The sequence below is a fragment of the Nycticebus coucang genome, chromosome 13 (genome assembly GCF_027406575.1).
Source record: "Nycticebus coucang isolate mNycCou1 chromosome 13, mNycCou1.pri, whole genome shotgun sequence".
In the NCBI taxonomy this organism is placed as follows: Eukaryota; Metazoa; Chordata; class Mammalia; order Primates; family Lorisidae; genus Nycticebus; species Nycticebus coucang.
In genome coordinates this window covers 62,374,826-62,399,620 of record NC_069792.1, presented here as the reverse complement: position 1 = coordinate 62,399,620, position 24,795 = coordinate 62,374,826, and the positions used below count along the sequence as shown (strand labels likewise).

Below are 24,795 nucleotides of genomic sequence, written 5' to 3'. Positions count from 1 at the left end.
TTACTTGGTCACCATCTTTAATCCAATGTTTCCAAGAATAAAAAATTTGTAGTTTGCAATCAAATCACAACTTTCCTCCAACATTTAAAACCAAGGGCAGCTAGTAAACCATTGATGCTCTATGGAAAGCATCAATAATTTGCAGTATGGAGATGCCTCAAAAAACTAAATGTAGACCTATCATTTGATCTAGAAATCCCACTACCAGGTATTTACTCAAAGGAGAAAAAGACATTTTATAAAAGAGACACTTGTACTCAAATATTTATAGCAGCACAATTCACAATTCCAAACATGTGGAAACAACCCAAGTGTCCATCAGTATGTGAGTGGATTAATAAAATGTGGTATATGTATACCGTGGAGTACTACTCAGCCTTAAAAAACAGAGAGCTAGTATCTTTTGTAACAGCTTGGATGGAACTGGAGACTATTCTTCTAAGTGAAGTATCAAGAATGGAAAAAAACCACCATATGTACTCGATACTAACTTGGAACTAATAGATCAACACTTAATGTGCTTATATGGAAGTAAAACTCCGTGGGAATCAAGTAGGTGGGTGTGGAGGGGTTGGGTTAATTCATACCTAACTGGTTCAATGTACACATTCAGGGTGAAAGGTACACTTATAACTTTGACCTGAAATGTTCAAAAGCAAATTCTGTAACCAAGACCTATGTACTTCTGTAATATTCTGAAATAGAAAATAAATAAAATAAAATAAAATCTAGGGTAGAACAAGAGGCAAATTGGCCACCTGGAGACAGTAAGCCATTTAAGGAATGAAGTATAATAATCTTATTATACTTATTCAGCACTTACTATATGCTAGACACTGTTCCAAGTGCTTTCTACAGCTAGCAATAATTTATTCCTACTGAGGTATGAGCTATTATTATTCCCAATTTGCAGAAGAGAAATTACATAACTTGCTCAAGGTTAATAGCTGACCTTGGATTTGGACTCAGAGACTTTACCCCCAGAATCTGTGCTCTTAACAGCTAGGCCATGTTTGCCTTTCTGTGCTTGCCTCTTCAACAATGTAGCTTTCAAGAAATAATCTATACTTAATGAATAATGGTTTTTATTGTAAATATCATGGGGGAAATTCTATTTGCCAGATTTATTCTTAAAAAAGATCATAGATCATTAATTTATATTTACTACCCTGTCATTCTTTTATATCCCAAACATTTTTATTACTGAACAGTAAACATCAAACATGCTCTGCTTGCTGAGCATAGCTCTTCATTTCCAGAAAGAAATTTCCCATCCCTTTAAATGCTAGGATATTTAATAGGAGAAGAGAAATAGGCTAATAAAATTTCTATCACCAAATAAAGTGACAGTACAAAAGTGACTTCAGTATTCTTCCAGTTTGCAAATGTTTTCCATTTACTTTAAAAGCACATCTTACTGACAGCTTCCTTCCCCACCTCTTACTTTTTGAAGGGCAAGGAATGCTAGCATTTCAAACTATTATTTTTTTCATTTCAAAAATCTTATTTGCTTAAGTGCTCTCTACAGATTCTGCCTCAAGCAGATCTTTCATTAATGAGCTAGAAAATGAGTTTTCTCACTTCACCACAGGCTAAGTGAATCTCACAGTCAGGCAAGAGAAGTGGGTTATGGGCACAGCAGACCATGGACAGTGGTCAGTCTGAAGCCAGAAGGGATTGCTGCTATCTTCCAATATCTCTTCTTTCCTCCTTCCTCAGCAAATAAGCCCCAATTTCCTTTTAAAGGAGGTGTGGCCATGTGACATGATTCTTGATCTGGGATGCTGGATATTCCAAAAACATCCACAAAGGAAGGTGGTATGCTCTTTTTTCAGTTCTTTCTTCTTCCTGTGGTTGCAGTAGGATCCTGTGCAGCCTTCATGAAAACCAAGTGCTGGGGAGCAGGCAGCAGAAAGATGGCTGGGTCCTCGTGACTGTGCGGAGACACAGTCTCAGATCACCTACCTTCAGACTGTTCCCATGAATGAGAGGAAATAAACTTCTATTTTGCTTAAGCTATTGGTATTTTGTCTTTTCTGTCTCTCATATCCATATCTAATCCTAGATGATACTGAGCTAAAAAGCTCCAGCAGCTTTTTGCGTTCTTATGATTCCTCACCAAAGACTCAGACATAGTTTATAGGGGTCAATAAACTTCCAAAATCATACGTTAATTGTCACATGCATTCATGCCCTTTTAAGGCAGAAGAGACCTATTTAACTTTTCGGATCTTCAGCTTCCTCATCTGCAATAGGATAATAACACTCCCTCTGTAGGGTTACTCTTAGGCTTCAACAGAACTTGTGGAAAGCATCTCACAAAGTGAATAGTGTCTAGCATAGTAGGCATTTGTCTTTTATTTTTAAAACTGTGTGAATACTTTCACCACACCTCCCATTGAGCTTAAATCTTGAGGTCATCTTTGACTACTCTTCCTCCCTCAGTAGATTACCATATTAACTGTCCAGAACATAGATGACTCCTCTCCTCTTCTACATTCATTTCTTTTTCTCTGTCCCCACTACTCTCAGCTAAGACCCTCACCAGGTCTTCTCATTTCTGGTCAATTCTTACTCCATTTCACCTCTACCAGACTACTAGATTAATTTACCCAAAGTCCTGGACTGCCAATGGTTCTCCCATGCTTATAAAATGAAACATGAACTCCATACTCTAAATGTGGTTGAGGTAGCAAACACAGAAGAAAGAATTACGGATTTATACAAACCCAGGTTTGAATCCCAGTTTTGCTCCCTTACTTTTACTTCCCTTATGGTCTTGGGAAATTTATAAAACTTCCTAGACCCTAATTTACCTTAGCTCTGAAGTGGTGATAACAGTACATACCATATAGGGTTATAGTGAAGACAGATGAGACCTGACATATGAGATGACAAGTTTGGTGCCTAGTCCATACCAGGTGCCCAATAAATGTGTAACCTTCTCCTTTCCCTTCATGGACTTGATATAGACTAAGAAGTCATGTCTGCAGCTTATCACTCTTCTCCTAATTCCACACCAGATTATTTGCCACTTCATGGAAATGTTATGTTCTGCCCTCTCTATTTAATTCTGAAATTTTGATCTGAGTTTTTCTTCATTTACCCTCGAGACGAGGTTCTTTTATCCTTAACATCTGTATTTACTGAGTTAACCTCAAAATCTCAGGTGGGGCTCTTTTCAACATATTTTTAGATCCTTTTTTCTTACTTTTACAATACTATGACAACAGAATGATTTTATTTTAGTTTTTTCTTTGTCCAGAAAAGGAGGCAATGGTTTCTGGATGCAAAACACTTACTAGTTGATCCAGCACCATTACCCATCACTCAGAAACATTTATTATTGTGTCCACTGGGTACACAGAAATTTTTCCTTTCCTTTATTTATTTCCTAAGAATCTACCTCAGCCTCTTACTTTCCCAAGGCCCCCAAGACTTTTTTCCCCCTAAATTTTAAGAACAATGAATCTCATGCCTGGCTTTGAGCACCCCTCCTAAGATCATGGATAGGAGCAAAGTCTTCTGGGACACAACTGCCAATGAGCAGGAGATGCTTATACAATAAAAAGGCTCAGGATTCTGGGAACATATGTGCAGCAATAAGTGAACCACCCAACACAGCTGAAAAGAAACACAAAGCACACCCCCTTTTATTCTTTTTAAGCTGTATGTGGAAGATGCAAATCATATTAGATTGCAAATAACTCTCAGAAAGATTCCCTTTCTATAGTGTCACCATGTGTTAATATCATAAATTTTGTCTATCAGGTCCATGTGCTTTAGAATTATAGGAAGCTTGTAAAGTCAAGTTTAAAGCAGCACAAGTCTAGTTTCTAAATTATTGTCTAATATTGAGTATTATTAGCTGACTTAGAAAATTTTCTGTGTAATTGTGAAAAAGAAAAAAGTCCCACACAACTATAAGATTTAATGAAGCTTTCATTTGGTCTGTGGAAATTAGTTGATTAGAAAACTACACATAAGCGGAGGAGAGCAAGATGGCGGCCAAGTAACAGCTTCCTTGCATCTGGGCACCATGAGTCTGGGGAGATAGGACTCCAGGCATCTCTGGCTGGTGGGATCTGCCTATCATCACCCCTTTGAGGATACAGGGAGTCAGCGAGAGACTTCTGGACCACAAGAGGAGGACTAAAACAGTGGAAAACCGGCAAGTGGTCATGCATGTTCAATCGGTTTAAACCCGCCCGCAACTGTAAGTTCAGTAGCAGCGAGACTGCAAACCGGAAAGGCCTTACCTGTGAATTGTTTTGGTGTCTTTGGACTTGGCACTCAGTTGAACTGCCTTGGGGGAGCCTGAGCGGGAGTGCGGAGAACTTTGGCTGTTGTCTAGGGCCCCAGTCTGAGCGGCTGAGTCAGACGGAGCTAATAGTGTTTGGGCCACAGGGAGCCATTGTGAGTGATCTGCCCTGGCAAGCTCCGCCCTCAGGGTCGCAGAGCTAGAATCGGGTGGGAGCTGGTAACCTAGCGACTGAGTAGCTTAAGGGTGGGGTCTGAGCCACCTTGCAGCCTTAACCCTCAGGGGCAGAGTGAGACTGGTTTTGGCACACTAGGTAAGTGGATAGCCACTTCAGCAGTGATTCCAGCGACAAGCACTTTCCTGGGAAAGCTTCTGCTCAACAAGTTTACAAGTTCAAAGTGCCTTTTAAGTGGGCTGAAGAGAGATTTAGGGTGTCTACCTGCTGGGGTTTGAGAAATCAGCAGCCTCCAGTCGTATCAGAACTGTGATTAACATCTCATAACCCAGAAGACCATGTTTTGCCCAGACAATATTCAACAACATATACATACTGCTTTGTTTTTGGTTGCGTGTTTTTTGTTTGTTTTTTTTGTTTATTTTGATGTTGTTGATGTTGTTTTGTATTTTAATTTCAATCTTTTCCATACAGATCTTTTTTTCTTTCTCAATTTTTCTAGTTTAATTATAATTTCCCATTGCTGCCTATTTCAATAACTAGAACTTCATTTTTGCTACTGTTTCTACTGCTATTATTTGGTTTTTCACCCAATTTCATCCTGTAAAGTTTTCTGTTTGCTTGTTTTGGTTTGATTTATAGCATTTTTGTCTTTCCTCTCTACTTGGCGGAGGTGGAGTACTGTGTCTGATCAAGTTAGCAAAGAGCTGCTGACCTCAAGAGTACCACCCAACTGGGCACCCCAAGAAGGTGGGTTTTTTTTAAGGTTGTGTCAAAGTACCCTACTGTACACCTATATTGCTCTGTCTGTGCCTCTCTTCTTTTCGTCAATATTCCCTTTACCCACACCCTCTCCTTTCTCTATTTTTTTTTTCTTTCTTTTCCCTCAGTCCTCCTTTCTTTCATCCCTTTCTTGCTCTTCAACAATCTCACCTTTCTGGTCCTGTATCAAAAGGACTCATCGAACCCTTAGTACACAGGCACGAGAACTTAAAGAGCAAGAGGAAGTGAAAGGAAAACTAGGGCAAGGAAACAGATAAAAGAAATCACTCACGAGGAAGAATCAGCAGAAAACTCCAAGCAACATGAAGAACCAGTCCAGAACAACCCCCCCAAAGGGACCATGAGGTACTACTGCAGAGGATTCCACCAATAAAGAAATGACAGAAAGGGAATTTGGAATACACATGATGAAAACAATGAAAGAAATGATGGAAACAATGAAGGAAACTGCTAATAAAGTGGAAAATAACCAAAAGGAAATCCAAAAACAGAATCAAATAAGAGATGAACGATATGAAGAATATAAAAAGATATAGCAGAGCTGAAGGAACTGAAACAGTCAATTAGGGAACTTAAAGATGCAATGGAAAGCATCAGCAATAGGTTAGACCATGCAGAAGAAAGAATTTCAGAGTTAGAAGACAAAGTTCTTGAGATAACTCAGACAGTAAAAGAGGCAGAAAAGAAGAGAGAGAAAGGAGAACGTTCACTGTCAAAATTATGGGACTTTATGAAGCGTTCCAACATACGAGTTATAGGAATCCCAGAAAGGGAAGAAGAATGCCCCAGAGGAATGGAAGCCATACTAGAGAATATTATAAAAGAAAATGTCCCAAATATCACCAAAGATTCTGACACACTGCTTTTAGAGGGATATCAGACCCCAGGTCGCCTCAACTCTAACCAAGCTTCTCCAAGACACATTGTGATGAACCTGTCCAAAGTCAAGACAAAAGAAAAGATTCTTCAAGCTGTCAGGAGTAAGCACCAGTTGACCTACAGGGGCAAATCCATCAGAGTGACCACAGACTTCTCTAATCAAACTTTCCAAGCAAGAAGATAATGGTCAAATGGTCATCTACCTTTAATCTACTTAAACAGAACAATTTTCAGCCCAGAATTCTGTACCCTGCTAAGCTAAGCTTAAAAACTGATGGAGCAATCAAATCATTTACGGATATATCATTGAGGAAATTTGCCACAACAAGGCCAGCTCTACAGGAAATACTTCAACCTCTTCTGCACACTGACCACTACAATGGATCAGCAGCAAAGTGAGAACTCAGAAATTAAAGGACAGAACCTAACCTCCATACTGAAGCAAAAGATAAAACTAAGTAATGGACTATCACAAAATAAGATGAATAGAATACTACCACACTTATCAATTATCTCAATAAATGTTAATGGCTTGAATTCCCCGCTGAAGAGACATAGATTGGCTGACTGGATTAAAAAACACAAGCCATCCTTTGCTGTCTATAAGAAACACATCTGGCTTCAAAAGACAAATTAAAGCTCCGAGTCAAGGGTTGGAAGACAATTTTTCAGGCAAATGGAATTCAGAAGAAAAGAGGAGTTGCAATCTTATTTTCAGATACATGTGGATTTAAAGCAACTAAAGTCAAAAAAGACAAAGATGGTCACTTTATATTGGTCAAGGGAAAAATACAACAAGAAGATGTTTCAATTCTAAATATTTATGCACCAAATTTAAATGGTCCCAGATTCTTGAAATAGACCTTACTCAATCTGAGCAATATGACATCTGATAATACCATCATAACAGGGGACTTTAACACTCCTCGTACAGAGCTGGACAGATCCTCTAAACAGAAATTAAACAAAGATATAAGAGATTTAAATGAGACCCTAGAACAACTGTGCTTGATAGACGCATACAGAACACTCCATCCCAAAAATAAAGAATATAGATTCTTCTCATCACCCCATGGAACATTCTCCAAAATTGATCATATCCTGGGACACAAAACAAATATCAACAGAATCAAAAGAATTGAAATTTTACCTTGTATCTTCTCAGACCATAAGGCACTAAAGGTGGAACTTAACTCTAACAAAAACACTCAACCCCACACAAAGGCATGGAAATTAAACAATCTTCTGTTGAATAACAGATGGGTGCATGAAGAAATAAAACAGGAAATCATTAACTTCCTTGAGCATAACAACAATGAAGACACAAGCTACCAAAACCTGTGGGATACTGCAAAAGCAGTTTTGAGAGGAAAATTCATCGCTTTAGATGCCTACATTCGAAAAATAGAAAGAGAGTGCATCAACAATCTCACAAGCCATCTTATGGAATTGAAAAGGAAGAACAATCTAAGCCTAAACTCAGTAGAAGAAAAGAAATCTCCAAAATCAAATCAGAGATCAATGAAATTGAAAACAAAAGAATCATTCAGAAAATTAATGAAACAAGGAGTTGGTTTTTTGAAAAAATAAATAAAATAGATAAACCATTGGCCAGACTAACGAGAAATAGAAAAGTAAAATCTCTAGTAACCTCAATCAGAAATGATAAAGGGGAAATAACAACTGTTCCCACAGATATACAAAAGATCATCTCTGAATACTACCAGAAACTCTATGCCCAGAAATTTGACAATGTGAAGGAAATGGATCAATATTTGGAATCACACCCTCTCCCTAGACTTAGCCAGGAAGAAATAGAGCTCCTGAACAGACCAATTTCAAGCACTGAGATCAAAGAAACAATAAAAAACCTTCCAACCAAAAAATGCCCTGGTCCAGATGGCTTCACTCCAGAATTCTATCAAACCTTCAAGGAAGAGCTTATTCCTGTACTGCAGAAATTATTCCAAAAAATTGAGGAAGAAGGAATCTTCCCCAACACATTCTATGAAGCAAACATCACCCTGATACCAAAACCAGAAAAAGACCCAACTAAAAAGGAGAATTTAAGACCAATTTCATTAATGAATATAGATGCAAAAATTCTCAACAAAATCCTAGCCAACAGCTTACAGCTTATCATCAAAAAAGTCATTCATCATGATGAAGTAGGCTTCATCCCAGGGATGCAAGGCTGGTTTAACATACACAAGTCCATAAACGTTATCCACCATATTAACAGAGGCAAAAATAAAGATCACATGATCCTCTCAATAGATGCAGAAAAAGCATTTGATAAAATCCAGCATCCTTTTCTAATTAGAACACTGAAGAGTATAGGCATAGGTGGCACATTTCTAAAACTGATTGAAGCTATCTATGACAAACCCACAGCTAATATTTTACTGAATGGAGTAAAACTGAAAGCTTTCCCTCTCAGAACTGGAACCAGACAAGGTTGTCCTCTGTCACCTTTACTATTCAACGCAGTGCTGGAAGTTCTAGCCAATACAATTAGGCAAGACAAGGAAATAAAGGGAATCCAAATGGGAGCAGAGGAGGTCAAACTCTCCCTCTTTGCTGACGACATGATCTTATACTTAGAGAACCCCAAAGACTCAACCACAAGACTCCTAGAAGTCATCAAAAAAATACAGTAATGTTTCAGGATATAAAATCAATGTCCACAAGTCAGTAGCCTTTGTGTACACCAATAACAGTCAAGATGAGAAGCTAATTAAGGACACAACTCCCTTCACCATAGTTTCAAAGAAAATGAAATACCTAGGAATATACCTAACGAAGGAGGTGAAGGACCTCTATAAAGAAAATTATGAAATCCTCAGAAAGGAAATAGCAGAGGATATTAACAAATGGAAGAACACACCATGCTCATGGATGGGCAGAATCAACATTGTTAAAATGTCTATACTTCCCAAAGCAATCTACCTATTCAATGCCATTCCTATCAAAATACCAACATTGTACTTTTAAGATTTGGAGAAAATGATTCTGAGTTTTATATGGAACCGGAAAAAACCCTAGCTAAGGCAGTTCTTAGTAATAAAAATAAAGCTGGGGGCATCAGCATACCAGATTTTAGTCTGTGCTACAAAGCCATAGTGGTCAAGACAGCATGGTACTGGCACAAGAACAGAGACATAGACACTTGGAATCGAATTGAAAACCAAGAAATGAAACTAACATCTTACAACCACCTAATCTTTGATAAACCAAACAAGAACATACCTTGGGGAAAAGACTCCCTATTCAATAAATGGTGTTGGGAAAACTGGATGTCTACTTGTAAAAGACTGAAACTGGACCCACACCTTTCCCCACTCACAAAAATTGATTCAAGATGGATAAAGGACTTAAATTTAAGGCATGAAACAATAAAAATCCTCAAAGAAAGCATAAGAAAAACACTGGAAGATATTGGCCTGGGGAAAGACTTCACAAAGAAGACTGCCATGGCAATTGCAACAATAACAAAAATAAACAAATGGGACTTCACTAAACTGAAAAGCTTCTGTACAGCTAAGGAGACAATGACCAAAGCAAAGAGACAACTTATACAATGGGAAAGGATATTTGCATATTTTCAATCAGACAAAAGCTTGATAACTAGGATCTATAGAGAACTCAAATTAATCCACTTGAAAAAAGCCAACAATCCCATATATCAATGGGCAAGAGACATGAATAGAACCTTCTCTAAAGATGACACACGAATGGCTAACAAACACATGAAAAAATGTTCATCATCTCTATATATTAGAGAAATGCAAATCAAAACAACCCTGAGATATCATCTATCCCCAGTAAGAACGGCCCACATCACAAAATCTCAAAACTGCAGATGCTGGCGTGGATGTGGAGAGAAGGGAACACTTTTACACTGCTGGTGGGACTGCAAAGTAGTACAACATTTCTGGAAGGAAGTATGGAGAAACCTCAAAGCACTGAAGCTAGACCTCGCATTTGATCCGGCAATCCCATTACTGGGCATCTACCCAGAAGGAAAAAAATCCTTTTATCATAAGGATACTTGTACTAGACTGTTTATTGCAGCTCAATTTACAATCGCCAAAATGTGGAAACAGCCTAAATGCCCACCAACCCAGGAATGGATTAACAAGCTGTGGTATATGTATACCATGGAATACTATTTAGCTATTAAAAAAAATGGAGACTTTACATCCTTCGTATTAACCTGGATAGAAGTGGAAGACATTATTCTTAGTAAAGCATCACAAGAATGGAGAAGCCTGAATCCTATGTACTCAATTTTGATATGAGGACAATTAATGACAATTAAGGTTAAGGGGGGGGAGGAAGAGCAGAAAGAGGGATGGAGGGAAGGGGGTAGGGCCTTGGTGTGTGTCACACTTTATGGGGTCAAGACATGATTGCAAGAGGGATTTTACCTAACAATTGCAATCAGTGTAACCTGGCTTATTGTACCCTCAATGAATCCCCAACAATAAAAAAAAAAAAAAACTACACACGATGAAATCACCACTAAGCCATAGACAGTAAACATCATATTATAAACTCAATTTCAAAAACAGAAAATTATTCTATATGTAAAGTTCTCAGACCTCCCTAGAATGGGAGAGTACTTATAGTATCTGTGAAGTTGTCAGTGTATTACACAGTCATGCCATAAAAAAAAAAGCAATGGCCAAGAAACATATGGACTCTAAACATACTGGGGGCAAGAAACTATCTCTTGTGTCTGTCAGACAAAGGACTTTGCCTAGCCTACATTTCGGGAAGATAGTAGCATAGGACAATGAAAGAATTTTAAAGTAGCATGGGGCTTTTCTCCAGATGCAGATAGCCTTTGATGTGTAGAGAGAAATGGTTTTGCCAGATACTTTCAAAGGGAAAAGCTGGAAAAACCATAACAAAAAGGAGTCTTTTTTTTTTTTTTTTTTTTTTTAGTGATTCAGTCTTTCTAGAGACCCTCCTTAGTGGTGATCTTTCCCCTAAAACCATGGATCATACATGAAAGGTTTCCTTGTTAGAAGAGAAGAATATATAGGTGCAGGCCTTCAGAGTTGGTCAGACAGGAAAGCAACAGCTGACAGTGAGAGGTCTTCTGACCATGAGTGTGACCAGGGTGGGAAATGAGAGCAGTAAGAGATGAGACATACGGTAGATTTCTTGGTGGTTTTCTAAAAAGTTCATAATGACTCCCAATTCATAGTCATGTCAGTAAAATGTGAGCCCCCTCAGGGCCACAGTTGACTGGGCCAAGACCCCTGATACCAAATGGGATCACTTAGGAATGTGGATTTGGAACAGAGGCTGGACTTGTAAAAGTGACTTTGGGAGCTTTGGGAGCTATGGGGAAACTACAAGACAGCCTGCGAAGTGGAGAATAAAAGCTAATCTCTTGAAAGGAAAGAGTAAAACAAATACGTATGGGGAAAGAAGCAGAGAAAAGGGATAGTAGTGAATAGTCCCTGGGATTCCTATCATTCGTTCTTGCCCCAGTCCTACCAGAGGGCTGCAGAGCTGCATTTTGCTCTTGGCGTCTAGCACTTCTGCTGTATCTTGATATTTAACTCCTCTCTGTTTTTGCTTAAGCTACCTGCAACCTGGAGAACTGTGGCTGGCACACTATCACAGAGGCCACTGACTGTGCAGCTGTCACTCTCACTGAAGGCATTCCATTTGTTAATCACACGCAGAGCCAACATTTCTAACAGTTATCATGACATTAGCAGACCATAAACACAAAAACATCCTTCTTAGAAAACAGATTTCCTGGCTTAACAAGTAGAAACCAGGGGCTTTGATCAATTGATAGGATGATGATGATGACAGTAACAGCTACCATGTATTGAGCATCATAATAGTAATTTATTAAGTCTTTAACTATGTAAGGCATGATGCTAGATGCTTTACACACATTATCCTTATTCCTCATAACTGGAGGTAGAAGTTTGAGAAGGTTTATGACATAATGAACAACAGAGATGTCATTTGGGAAAGGCCAGCCTGCTGGGCCTGCTAGGAAGGCAGGTAGCCACAAGAGGGCATTTAATGTGATGGATTCACCACAGTTCAAGATCTGGTGGTTGGTCCTATAGTTTCAGAAATTTCAGTGGTGTCCTACCTAGCCCTGACTAGACTTAGGAATGCTGACTTATGCTAACAAAGTTCACTAGAAACTGATATATAAACCAGTTGCCAAGTTATTAATTTACCATGAGATATGTAACTGCCAAGTAGCCTGGATACTGCTGCTGGCCGGACAAGTGTATGAAACTCTCTCTGTAGACAGACTGCGTTGGGAACTAAACTATTCGAATGTTGTTCAGGTGGCTACATGATTTGAATGTTAGACACAGAGCTTTGACAGCTGTTACATTCATCTCCATAAAGGGGATTTAGCTACCAGGTGAACCAGACACTTGGGCACCATTTCTCTGGATGCTGGCAGGAAAGCCTCAGCCAACAAATGCTTCCATGACCTTCCTAGATCCCAGAGCTGACTGGTCCTTCTTCTGAAGGAAACATTCTTTCTTTAAGTATCTTTAATGCCCAATCCATCTTGTGTGCTTGGGAGTTCTTTTATCGATTTAAAGTTACTTTTCATACTTTTAAATCTGATTCATTATTTCATGATTTAACAGTTTAAAGTAAAAGGATAATTTTATTTTCCTTCTTTCCACATTTCTCAGTGGGGTGGCTTACTATTATCTTAGGCTATCGTCTACAACAAGATTGCTACCCTAACTTTTATATACATGGAAAATAACATAAATTTTAAAGTAACCAGGGATAAAATTATGTGTCTCCACTTACTAGTTTCACAGTTCAAGGCCAGTTAATTAACTTTTCTTGACTTTTGGCTATTAATTCAACACATGAATTTTGGGGGACATTCATATCACAGCATCTTAATTTCTAAGTATGCAATTTGTTTTATTCAATATTCTTCCAAAGTGGTTTCACTTTGATTCTTATAATCATATTAGTGTTACTTTAAAAACTAACTTCTTTGTCTTTTGAATTGGATAAATAAAAGTGAATCAAGGCACAAATGCAATAGCTTCTTTGGCTAACTATTCTCCTCCATCAAAAATAAACAAATAACACAGCTTGCTTTTGTTTTTTCTCTTCCTGTTGCCTTATGAAGATATCTTTTAAGGATTCTAGTTGTGATTTTTTCCATGCAAGGATTCTGCACTAAATTCTGAAGCTTTTACCATAGGAGGAATCATCTAATTTGGGAAATTCTGATATCTGAAGGGTAAACTGAATTAACTGGAAATAGAATAAGTTTGTTACTAAAACTGCATAACTGGATAACATTTTCTTGATGGAAAGGGCATTTCCAAGCTTCAGAATTTATTCTTGTTCCCTCATTATAGTATTCTTTTATTTTCACATTTATTTTAATTTATATGCTGCAAAAAACCCTTTAGATATCTTCATTTGGTATGTTATAATAGGCCAAACTAAATACCATCTTTCCTCAAGAGGAAACATGAACAATACCATGGCAGATCTACACAGCTGTTAACATATCCATTATCAATTCTACTACAAAGGACTAATTGAATATTTATAAGCTGGGAACATGGGTATTTTCAAAATGGAATCCTCAACAGGCAGTGGACACAGTAGGACTTGGAGAAAGGAAAACTTAGTATGTGTCAGCTATAATGCCAGAAATTTCTTATATTTAGACTTACATAAACCACACAACACTACTTCTATTTTGGTGGCATTACTTTACCACTTAGATGCTAATTACCAAATTAGATGCTAATCTTATTGATACCTAAATATATAACTTAAAATTTAACATGATAAAATTATAAACTAACCATAGTATTTTTATTTCACTATTATAATTGTAAAGTAAATTCCACGAAGTGATATGGAGGATTTTAAAAATAAATTTCATTAACCATCATGGAATGATGGAATATAAACAGACAAATCTAAGTGTTTTGTATTATAACTCAACTCCATAAGGACAATTTTTCATATGAAATAAATAGTCCTGAAGGAAAAACTCACCCAAATTCAATTCTGTTTTTAGGACTAAAGCCAAGGAGATTAATCTATTTTTGTATTTATGAACTAGCCTCTGTTTGAGGGGAAAAGTGGGTTTGGCAGAATGTTCAATGATCTCATTAAGAGGCTGAGTAATGTAATGACATTAGATAGTATGTTTACAGCAGATAATACCACTTAAGAATAACACAATGCATCCTGATACATAGTTCTGGGTGGAAAACCAAATCACATTCGTTAGCCCATGAAGTAGTCATAAATGATGTAATAATTGTGAATAATGTAAGAAAGGAATATGGAAATTCATGCATTCACTCATCCATTTAATACAATTATTGAGTATCTCTACTAATGGATACTACAAGGGACATAATAACAAATTAGATACCATCCCTTCCTTTAGAGACATACAATCTAAGAGGGAGACAAGATATGCATACATAAGTTCAGTTGTGAGGAATAAGGTGAAAAATAGCACAAAAATGATATGATGAAGTGGTATAGAATTTCAGGAGAGGATGATATCATACTTGAACATGGTTTCCAGGAAAAGCTTCATGGAATTTATGGCATTATAGCTGTTTTGGGAGTGTGGGTAGGACTTCAAACAGCACAGATGGGAGGGATTCAGGAAGGGGGATGTTATGTATTGGTTTGGGGAATATCAAATAGGCCAGTTTGTTTGATAGAGTACAGATCGCATCTAGAGATGGCAAGGCAAAGCTGTGTGTGGCAATGAGGTTAGGGCCCTGTAGGTCAGTCTAGCAGGGTAAAAGAGCTACTGAAGGTTTCCTTTGGGGAATTATTCAGTCAACCTGTTTCTTCAAGAACTCAGTAGGTTTTGGAAGAAAGAGAGAGTGAAGGCTGGAATTCCATTTAGAAGTCACTTTTAGTGGCCCAACCATTTGTGTGTGAAGGAAGAGTGGAGAGAAGGAAATAAATATTTATAAATATGTATAAATAATTTATTTAAGTTTATTACCTATAATACCCCATTTGATATAATATCCCACAACAATCGTGAGAGGTAGATAACATTAACTCCAATGTTCAGTTGAGGAAACTGAAGCTCAAAGAGACCAGTAGTTTCCTTAAGGTCACTGAGTTAGTTAAAAAAGGGCCAGAAATTGAGAGACTTCAAAGCCCATATTATCTGCACTGTACCAGGCTGATAAACAGCCTTCCTGTTATTTATTATTATTATTATTTATTATTTTTTTTAAAAGGGCCTTCCTTTTATGAACTCCCTGAAATTCAAGATCAGCTATACAGTATTTTAGCTGTGACTCTCATACATCTAGAGATGATCACATATAGTAGGGAAATGATTCTGACAGTAGACAGGTCCTCCTTGAAAGCCAAAATTAGAGAGTCTCTTCTACCCTAAACAACTATAGAAATATCCCCATTAGAATGAGCTTCTAATGAGTGGGAAGTATCTTATCTGGATCCCCTGGATCAAGTCCAGGGTCTGTCACTATAGGTGCTCAAGGAAAAACCAAAACAAAACTGTGATTCATACTGCATATTTTCTGTTCTTAACAGAAGCTCCAAGGAAATAAAATAATTTGCATGGTCATAAGATCACAATTCAGAGTTTTGTTTCCACTGATAAGACCTACCCCAACTCCAAGCCCTAGGATAAATTCTATTCCTTGTTAAGAGAACATGATGATTGACCTAAGAGCTCAGCAGGATGGCATCAGTAAACCTCGCTGCCAGTCCTGCTCTGTTTCCCTATCCAAGTTGCAGATTTCAAGTGTTCCTTCTCACCACTAGGATATAGCTCTCCCTTTGAACTTCTGGTAGCTACAACCTTATCTTGCTCCCTAGGCCCTTATTCCTGGTCTTTAAACTTTGTTTACATTTAGGTTCCTTTTTTTCCCCAACCAAATATGAAACATATGGCAAGGCCTTTTTGATATCACTGTTTTGCTTGCTAAAACTTGCCAGGCTTCCTTTATGCAGTGTTTTGCTTATGTGCCACGCCTGGGTCCCTGGGACTGTCCTGGATCTCCTACCACACTAGCAGGTCTGCAGAGTCATCCATCAGGCTCTTCTTGGTTTAGCCTGTATTTATGCCGATAGAAGAGTTTTGACAATAATGGTCATTGTATAGGTTGAGTATTCCTAATCCAAAATACTCAGAACCAGAAGTGTTTTGGATTTGGGATTTTTTACAGATTTTGGAATATCTGTACATACATACCTAATTTTTTGCATCCCTAATGCAAAAATCCAAAATCTGAACTGCATTCCCTTTGAACATCATGTTGGCATTCGGAAAGTTTTGGATTTTGTAGTATTTCTGACTGTTGTAGAAGGATGCATAACTTGTGATATTAGCAATACTCATATTTACAAAACATTTGATATGTGCCTGGCACTGTTCTATGTGTTTTATAAACACTAATTCTTATAATCATCACATTATTAGCAGCCTAATTTTTTGGTACTGAAAAAAGCAAAACAAAAAACTGAGGATGAGCGGTTAAGTTAGTTGCCTAATGTGACACTGTTTACAAGTGATGGAGCATGAATTTGAGTCCATGCATTTTGTCTATAGCTCATCCTCTGAGCTACTACGCTGTGCTGTCCCTCTAACAGCAGCAAGAACATAGTGAATCAGTGGATGTATTTACTATCTCAGATGATGCCCTATTTAATACAGTTGACATAATAATACCACTAATGTGTCAGATTTAAGTTAACATATGCATTAATATTTAGCTATAAGACTGAACCTAAAAATCAGTTGGGAAGAAGCCCTTACATAATGCTGAAACTTTAATATATGAATATTTTCATTTTGACTGAGAACCTATAGATATTCTGCATTTAGCATGTCTAATAAGTAGTAGAATTCATAGATATCACTATTTTACTTAACAAAAATAATCCAAGAATACTAGCTGAGGACATAATTGTGAATATAATATATATATTTTTTTATTAAATCATAGCTGTGTACATTGATATGATCATGGGGCATCATTCACTAGCTTCACAGACCGTTTACCAAGTTTCACATATACCCTTGTAAGATGCACTGCTGGTGTAATCCCACCAATCCCCTTCCCTCTACCCACCTTCCCCCTCCCTCCCCTCCCTTTCCCCCTTCTCCCTATTCTTAGGTTGTAACTGGGTTATAGCTTTCATGTGAAAACCCTAGATTAGTCTCATAGTAGGGCTGAGTACATTGGGTACTTTCTCTTCCATTCTTGAGATACTTTACTAAGAAGAATATGTTCCAGCTCCATCCATGTAAACATGAAAGAGGTAAAGTCTCCATCTTTCTTTAAGGCTGCATAATATTCCATGGTGTACATATAACACAATTTATTAATCCATTCGTGGATCGATGGGCACCTGGGTTTCTTCCATGACTTAGCAATTATGAATTGGGCTACAATAAAGATTCTGGTACAAATATCTTTGTTATGATGTGGTTTTTGGTCTTCTGGGTATATGCCCAGTAGAGGAATTACAGGATTGAATGGCAGATCTATTTTTAGATCTCTAAGTGTTCTCCATATCTCTTTCCAAAAGGAATGTATTAATTTGCATTCCCACCAGCAGTGCAAAAGTGTTCCCTTTTCTCCACATCTGCGCCAATATCTCTGGTCTTGGGATTTTGTGATATAGGCTAGTCTCACTGGAGTTAGATGGTATCTCAAAGTAGTTTTTATTTGCATTTCTCTGATGATTAAAGATGATGAGCATTTTTTCATATGTCTGAAGGCCGCACGCCTGTCTTCTTCAGAGAAGTTTCTCTTCAAATCCCTTGCCCAGCCTGTGATAGGATCCCTTGTTCTATTCTTGCTAATGCATTTGAGTTCTCTGTGGATTCTGGTTATTAAACCTTTGTGGGAGACATAACCTGCAAATATCTTCTCCCATTCTGAGGGCTGTTTGCTTGCTTTACTTACTGTGTTCTTGGCTGTGCAGAGGCTTTTTAGTTTGATCAAGTCCCGGTAGTGTATTTTTGAAGCTGCTTCAATTGCCCGGGGGGTCTTCTTCATAAAATACTCGCTCATCCCGATTTCTTCAAGGGTTTTCCCTGCACTCTCCTCTAGTATTTTTATAGTTTCATGCTTCCCAGCCATGAGCATGGTATGTTTTTCCATTTGTTAATATTTTCAGCTATTTCTTTTCTTAGAGTTTCATAGTTCTCTTTATAGAGATCTTTCACGTCCTTTGTTATATAAATTCCCAAATATTTCATCTTCTTTGGCACTACTGTGAATGGGATACAGTCCTTAACTGTTTTTTCAACTTGACTGTTGTTGGTATATATAAAGGGTACCGATTTATGAATGTTGATTTTGTAACCTGAGACGCTGCTGTATTCCTTGATCACTTCTAAGAGTTTTGTAGTAGTAAAATCTCTAATCTCATCAATCAGAAAGAACAAAGACGAAATAACAACAGACTCCTCAGAAATCCAAAAAATCCTTAATGAATATTATAAGAAACTTTATTCTCAGAAATATGAAAATCTGAAGGAAATTGACCAATACTTGGAAGACATCACCTTCCAAGACTTAGCCAGAATCAAATGGAAATGTTGAACAGGCCCATATCAAGTTCAGAAATAGAATCAACCATACAAAACCTCCCTAAAAAGAAAAGCCCAGGACCAGATGGTTTCACGTCTGAATTCTGCCAAACCTTTAAAGAGGAATTAGTACCTATATTACTTAACCTGTTCCAAAAGGTAGAAAAAGAAGGAAGACTACCTAACACGTTCTATGAAGCAAACATCACCCTGATCCCCAAACCAGGGAAAGACCCAACAAGAAATGAATATAATCTTAATAGGAAGAGAAACAAATCTGAGGACTGAGGAATCAAAGTAGAAACTGCTGTCATTTTGGTAACCTGGATCATTATGCACACTCTAGTTGACTGGACAAAATGATTACATGCTTTATTGTTACCAAGTCAGAAGATGAACATCTGACTAAACATATAACAGGAATTTAAACAACAATTAAATAAAACCATAGTAATACCTATGGGTGATTAAATAAGATTATCATGATACACATTTGGGAGGAACAGAGAACTAATTAAAAAAATTTTGGGGAAAGTATCTATGAACTAGGGGCTTGAAATATGTGACCAAAACATACAAGGAGCTTATTTTCTCACAGTAGAAAAATAAAGACAATAAGAAAGTAAACACATAAATGCATAAGGTAATTCTGAATAGCAATGTAAGCTATGAAGACAGTAAAACAATATAATGTAATTCAGAGTGAAAAATGGTTGTGGGTTAGCCAGGATATGACATTTGAGCTAGTACTTGATTGAAAAAGACAGGGTGGTGATGTTCAAACATGAGGAAAGAGCAAGAGAAATGACGGAGGTGATGTACTCAAGGAGGATAAGGAGGCCTGCGTGGATGGAGCTGCGTGAGAAAGTGGGAGACTGGCAGGAATCTCAGCCAAAGAGGGAGGCAGATCCCAGACCACAGGTCTTTGTAGTTTATAGCAAGAGAACTGAGTTTTGTTCTAAGCATTAGAAGAAGTCACTACAGGCTTTTAGGTTAGGGAAGTGATATAATATGTACATCTTAAGAACATCACTTAAGCTGTTGCTTGGAGAATGCATTACAAGTGATCAAGAATGAAAAAATACAGAGCAATTAAGAAGCTATTGTAATAGGGAACAGAAGATGGTAGCTTACTCTCAAGTTGTACCAGTAGAAACAGAAGTAGATGAAACAAGGACATATTTTGGTATAGAGTTAATAGGACTCGTTGATGGGTTAGATGTAGGGAATTAGGGAAAAAACAATTAGGAATGATTCCTAGGTTTTAAGTAATTGTGATTTAGTAATAGGTGAAAGACTAAGAGAGAAATGGATTTTAGGAGAAATTCAGATCAGTAGAATATTAATAGGTACAATAATAATATAGTGATAGCTGCGATGACATTTAAACTCAGAGAACTGACAAGCAGCAAACTTTCCCAAACCATGGGGATTATGATCTCATGTTAGATAGAAAGCCAGCCTACCACACGCCTGAAGATAATTTACAGTGCTGAATATAAACACTACAGTCCTCCAATTCTGGCCTTACATGGGCATATCTTAACTTGTAGAGCAGTTTTTAGAAACTCTGAAAAGTGTGGACACTGGGTAGGTACTCAGTAAAGGTGTGGTAAACTGAATGGTATCTGCTTATCCCATTATAGTTAGAGGCCATATAATCTACCCACGACAGAATAAAACTGGGAACTTTGAAATTGCCATGTATTGTGAATCTGAATTACATTATTATTCCCTTCTTTTAAGACTTTTTGTGTGTGTATACATAACATACATGCAGACAACTACATATTTCTCTCTGACGTTATTAATGTAAGAAGCAAGCCTGTTCCAAATATTTTTCCTAATGTGAGATCAGTACTTTCTTCCAATATTTTTATTTTAAAATAAAATAGCCATTACATACCTGAAGCACATCACCAAGGTCTGCTGTGCTAATATCTGGATCCTCTGTGGTATTAAAAGGCACAGGAGTTATTCGTACAAGTGTGAGCACCCTAGGTTCTGGATATCGCCATAACATCATCCCTGGGCTATCTTCAGTTTCATTATAAAATAAGACTTCATAGACACTAGGCAGTTTCAAAGATTCTGTCAAGTAAAAGAATAATTAATTGTATGGCTTTAAAGGTGAACATGGTATATCAAAACAAGAAAAAAGAATAAAAGAATATAAAGAACCTAGTCAATCATTTTCATACAGAAAGAAATTAATTTCTGTCAATAGAAACTGAATAATAATGCATTATTTTTGTACTAGAAGTGTTAATGCACTTTTCAAGCATCTTGATGCGTTAGTCAACATGCATTTAAAACACATCACACACACACAGTCTCACACTGAAGTTGCTGCTACTTACCAGCATCTTGTATATACTGAAATTGACCTGTCCGTAAGTCATCTGAACTTTGTTCACTTTTAAATGCCCGATTCTTTTCTATAGGAGCTGGCATTTGAGGTTCTGGTCCAGAAGCTTGCACTTCAAAATTTCCCTCCTCAAAAAGGTATCCGTTGAGTAATTCATGTAGAAGAACTAAACAATTCAAATGTTCTTGACCCCAGAAGACCTTTAAAATCACATGAAAAATTCTAGTGCTTTTTAAATAAAAACATTTCTTGAGACTAATTAGGTATAATCATGTTTGGATTAATATAAGTCTATAATCATGCTCAATTTAATTACTGATAACAAACTCTCATTTCTAATAAGTAAATAACCTAGAGGATGAAATTCTATTACTTGAGTAAACATATGATAAGAAAATAAGTTACATCATTTATTGCATGAATAATAAACTGTAAGTGCTAAATTAATGAAATTATGTTGATGTGAAGCAATATTTATGAATTAACTTAGGTAAGAGAGAAAAACACCTATTATGGTCTGAGAGAATGCAATAAAGATACGGTAGGCCAAAATTCTAATAAAATAATAACGTTGTGAAATAGCTTCCTACCTTTTGTCTGAGATTATAAATAAACAATCCTTATTTATAGAGTTATTTTTTTTTGTACTTTTATTCAGAGAAAAAGAGAAGGAACCTATTCGATGATGCTACAGTAGAGTTTTAGAAATAGAAAACTTTTTTCGGCACATTTCTAAAACTGATTGAAGCTATCTATGACAAACCCACAGCTAATATTTTACTGAATGGAGTAAAACTGAAAGCTTTCCCTCTCAGAACTGGAACCAGACAAGGTTGTCCTCTGTCACCTTTACTATTCAACGCAGTGCTGGAAGTTCTAGCCAATACAATTAGGCAAGACAAGGAAATAAAGGGAATCCAAATGGGAGCAGAGGAGGTCAAACTCTCCCTCTTTGCTGACGACATGATCTTATACTTAGAGAACCCCAAAGACTCAACCACAAGACTCCTAGAAGTCATCAAAAAAATACAGTAATGTTTCAGGATATAAAATCAATGTCCACAAGTCAGTAGCCTTTGTGTACACCAATAACAGTCAAGATGAGAAGCTAATTAAGGACACAACTCCCTTCACCATAGTTTCAAAGAAAATGAAATACCTAGGAATATACCTAACGAAGGAGGTGAAGGACCTCTATAAAGAAAATTATGAAATCCTCAGAAAGGAAATAGCAGAGGATATTAACAAATGGAAGAACACACCATGCTCATGGATGGGCAGAATCAACATTGTTAAAATGTCTATACTTCCCAAAGCAATCTACCTATTCAATGCCATTCCTATCAAAATACCAACATCGTACTTTCAAGATTTGGAGAACATGATTCTGCGTTTTATATGGAACCGGAAAAAAACCCATATAGCTAAGGCAGTTCTTAGCAATAAAAATAAAGCTGGGGGCATCAGCATACCAGATTTTAGTCTGTACTCCAAAGCCATAGTGGTCAAGACAGCATGGTACTGGCAGAAAAACAGACATAGACACTTGGAATCGAACTGAAAACTAAGAAATGAAACTAACATCTTACAACCACTTAATCTTCGATAAACCAAACAAGAACATACATTGGGGGAAAGACTCCCTATTCAATAAATGGTGTTGGGAGAACTGGATGTCTACATGTAAAAGACTGAAACTGGACCCACACCTTTCCCCACTCACAAAAATTGATTCAAGATGGATAAAGGACTTAAATTTAAGGCATGAAACAATAAAAATCCTCGAAGAAAACATAGGAAAAACACTGGAAGATACTGGCCTGGGGAAAGACTTCATGAAGAAGATTGCCATGGCAATTGCAACAACAACAAAAATAAACAAATGGGACTTCATTAAACTGAAAAGCTTCTGTACAGCTAAGGAGACAATAACCAAAGCAAAGAGATAACCTACACAATAGGAAAGGATATTTGCATATTTTCAATCAGACAAAAGCTTGATAACTAGGATCTATAGAGAACTCAAATTAATCCACTTGAAAAAAGCCAACAATCCCATATATCAATGGGCAAGAGACATGAATAGAACTTTCTCTAAAGATGACAGACGAATGGCTAACAAACACATGAAAAAATGTTCATCATCTCTATATATTAGAGAAATGCAAATCAAAACAACCCTGAGATATCATCTAACCCCAGTGAGAATGGCCCACATCACAAAATCTCAAAACTGCAGATGCTGGCGTGGATGTGGAGAGAAGGGAACACTTTTACACTGCTGGTGGGACTGCAAACTAGTACAACCTTTTTGGAAGGAAGTATGGAGAAACCTCAAAGAACTCAACCTAGACCTCCCATTTGATCCTGCAATCCCATTACTGGGCATCTACCCAGAAGGAAAAAAATCCTTTTATCATAAGGACACTTGTACTAGACTGTTTATTGCAGCTCAATTTACAATCGCCAAAATGCGGAAACAGCCTAAATGCCCACCAACCCAGGAATGGATTAACAAGCTGTGGTATATGTATACCATGGAATACTATTCAGCTATTAAAAAAAATGGAGACTTTACATCCTTTGTATTAACGTGGATGGAAGTGGAAGACATTATTCTTAGTAAAGCATCACAAGAATGGAGAAGCATGAATCCTATGTACTCAATTTTCATATGAGGACAATTAATGACAATTAAGGTTATGGGGGGAGAGGGGAGGAAAAGCAGAAAGAGGGATGGAGGGAGGGGGGTGGGGCCTGGGTATGTGTCACACTTTATGGGGGCAAGACATGATTACAAGAGGGACTTTACCTAACAATTGCAATCAGTGTAACCTGGCTTATTGTACCCTCAATGAATCCCCAACAATAAAAAAAAAAAAAAAAAAGAAAGCTTAATTTTCTCCATTAGAGGAAACATCAAGTTTTCTATTTCGGCATGTGAATAATATTAATTTACAACAGAAGTATGACCAGTAAATGATAATGATTAATGCATGGTAATTATATTTCAATAATGTTAAATATATCTCTATATACTGCATAAAGGCTATATAACTATTACTTCTAAGAAAGCAAAGTAACACACAAGACAAAAGAATACACAGTGGTAGAAAGGAACAGCCCTAGAACTTGTGGGAAAGCTTTGAATCCTAGGCTTATTTCTGCTCTTAGAATTAAGGCATCTCATAAATGAAGGTAAGAAATATAACACTAAGTCTACTTTTGTTCTCATCAATATTGAAAATATTGATACTGAAAAATAAAGATAAATGAAAAGTCAAGCTGGGGAATAGAATCCTGTGATACAGACTTTTAAGTTGTCAAAAGACAGTGACTATAATCTAGAGATGATAAACTATATTTTGTTTTTGCTGTTATAGTTTTTAATATAAAGTTACTTTGCTGCCTTGGGGAAAGGTAGTATTATAAATATTCTTGATAAAGGAAAATAAAACTACATGCTTATTGCTTAAATACACTATATAAAGATTTCTGATAGATGTTGAAAATCTCCAAAGCCAACACACACAAAAAATAATGAGGATCACCCCAAATCTTGTTCTGTATCATTAAAAGAACTAGTGACAAGCTAAAGCAATACACACAACAAAAACAAGACATTCATGTTGAATATGTGTCCCTTATTGACAAAGTAGTCATTACAATTTTCTATCATTATGAATCTCTCAAGAAAGAAACACACTCATTTTGATTAGAATAAAGGG

General features: G+C 37.0%; 1 protein-coding gene across 7 annotated transcripts in view; it reads right to left on the bottom strand.

The window, feature by feature from the left end:
• Positions 1 to 24,795, bottom strand: part of VPS13B (vacuolar protein sorting 13 homolog B) — a 980,186-nt gene that overhangs the window by 154,454 nt on the left and 800,937 nt on the right. For all 7 annotated transcript variants that reach the window (XM_053558614.1, XM_053558617.1, XM_053558615.1 and 4 more), the window contains 2 exons: positions 21,060 to 21,267; positions 20,606 to 20,790 (listed from right to left, as the gene is read on the bottom strand). In XM_053558614.1, coding sequence (XP_053414589.1) covers positions 20,606 to 20,790; positions 21,060 to 21,267 — 393 coding nt within the window. The remainder of the gene's footprint in view (positions 1 to 20,605; positions 20,791 to 21,059; positions 21,268 to 24,795) is intronic.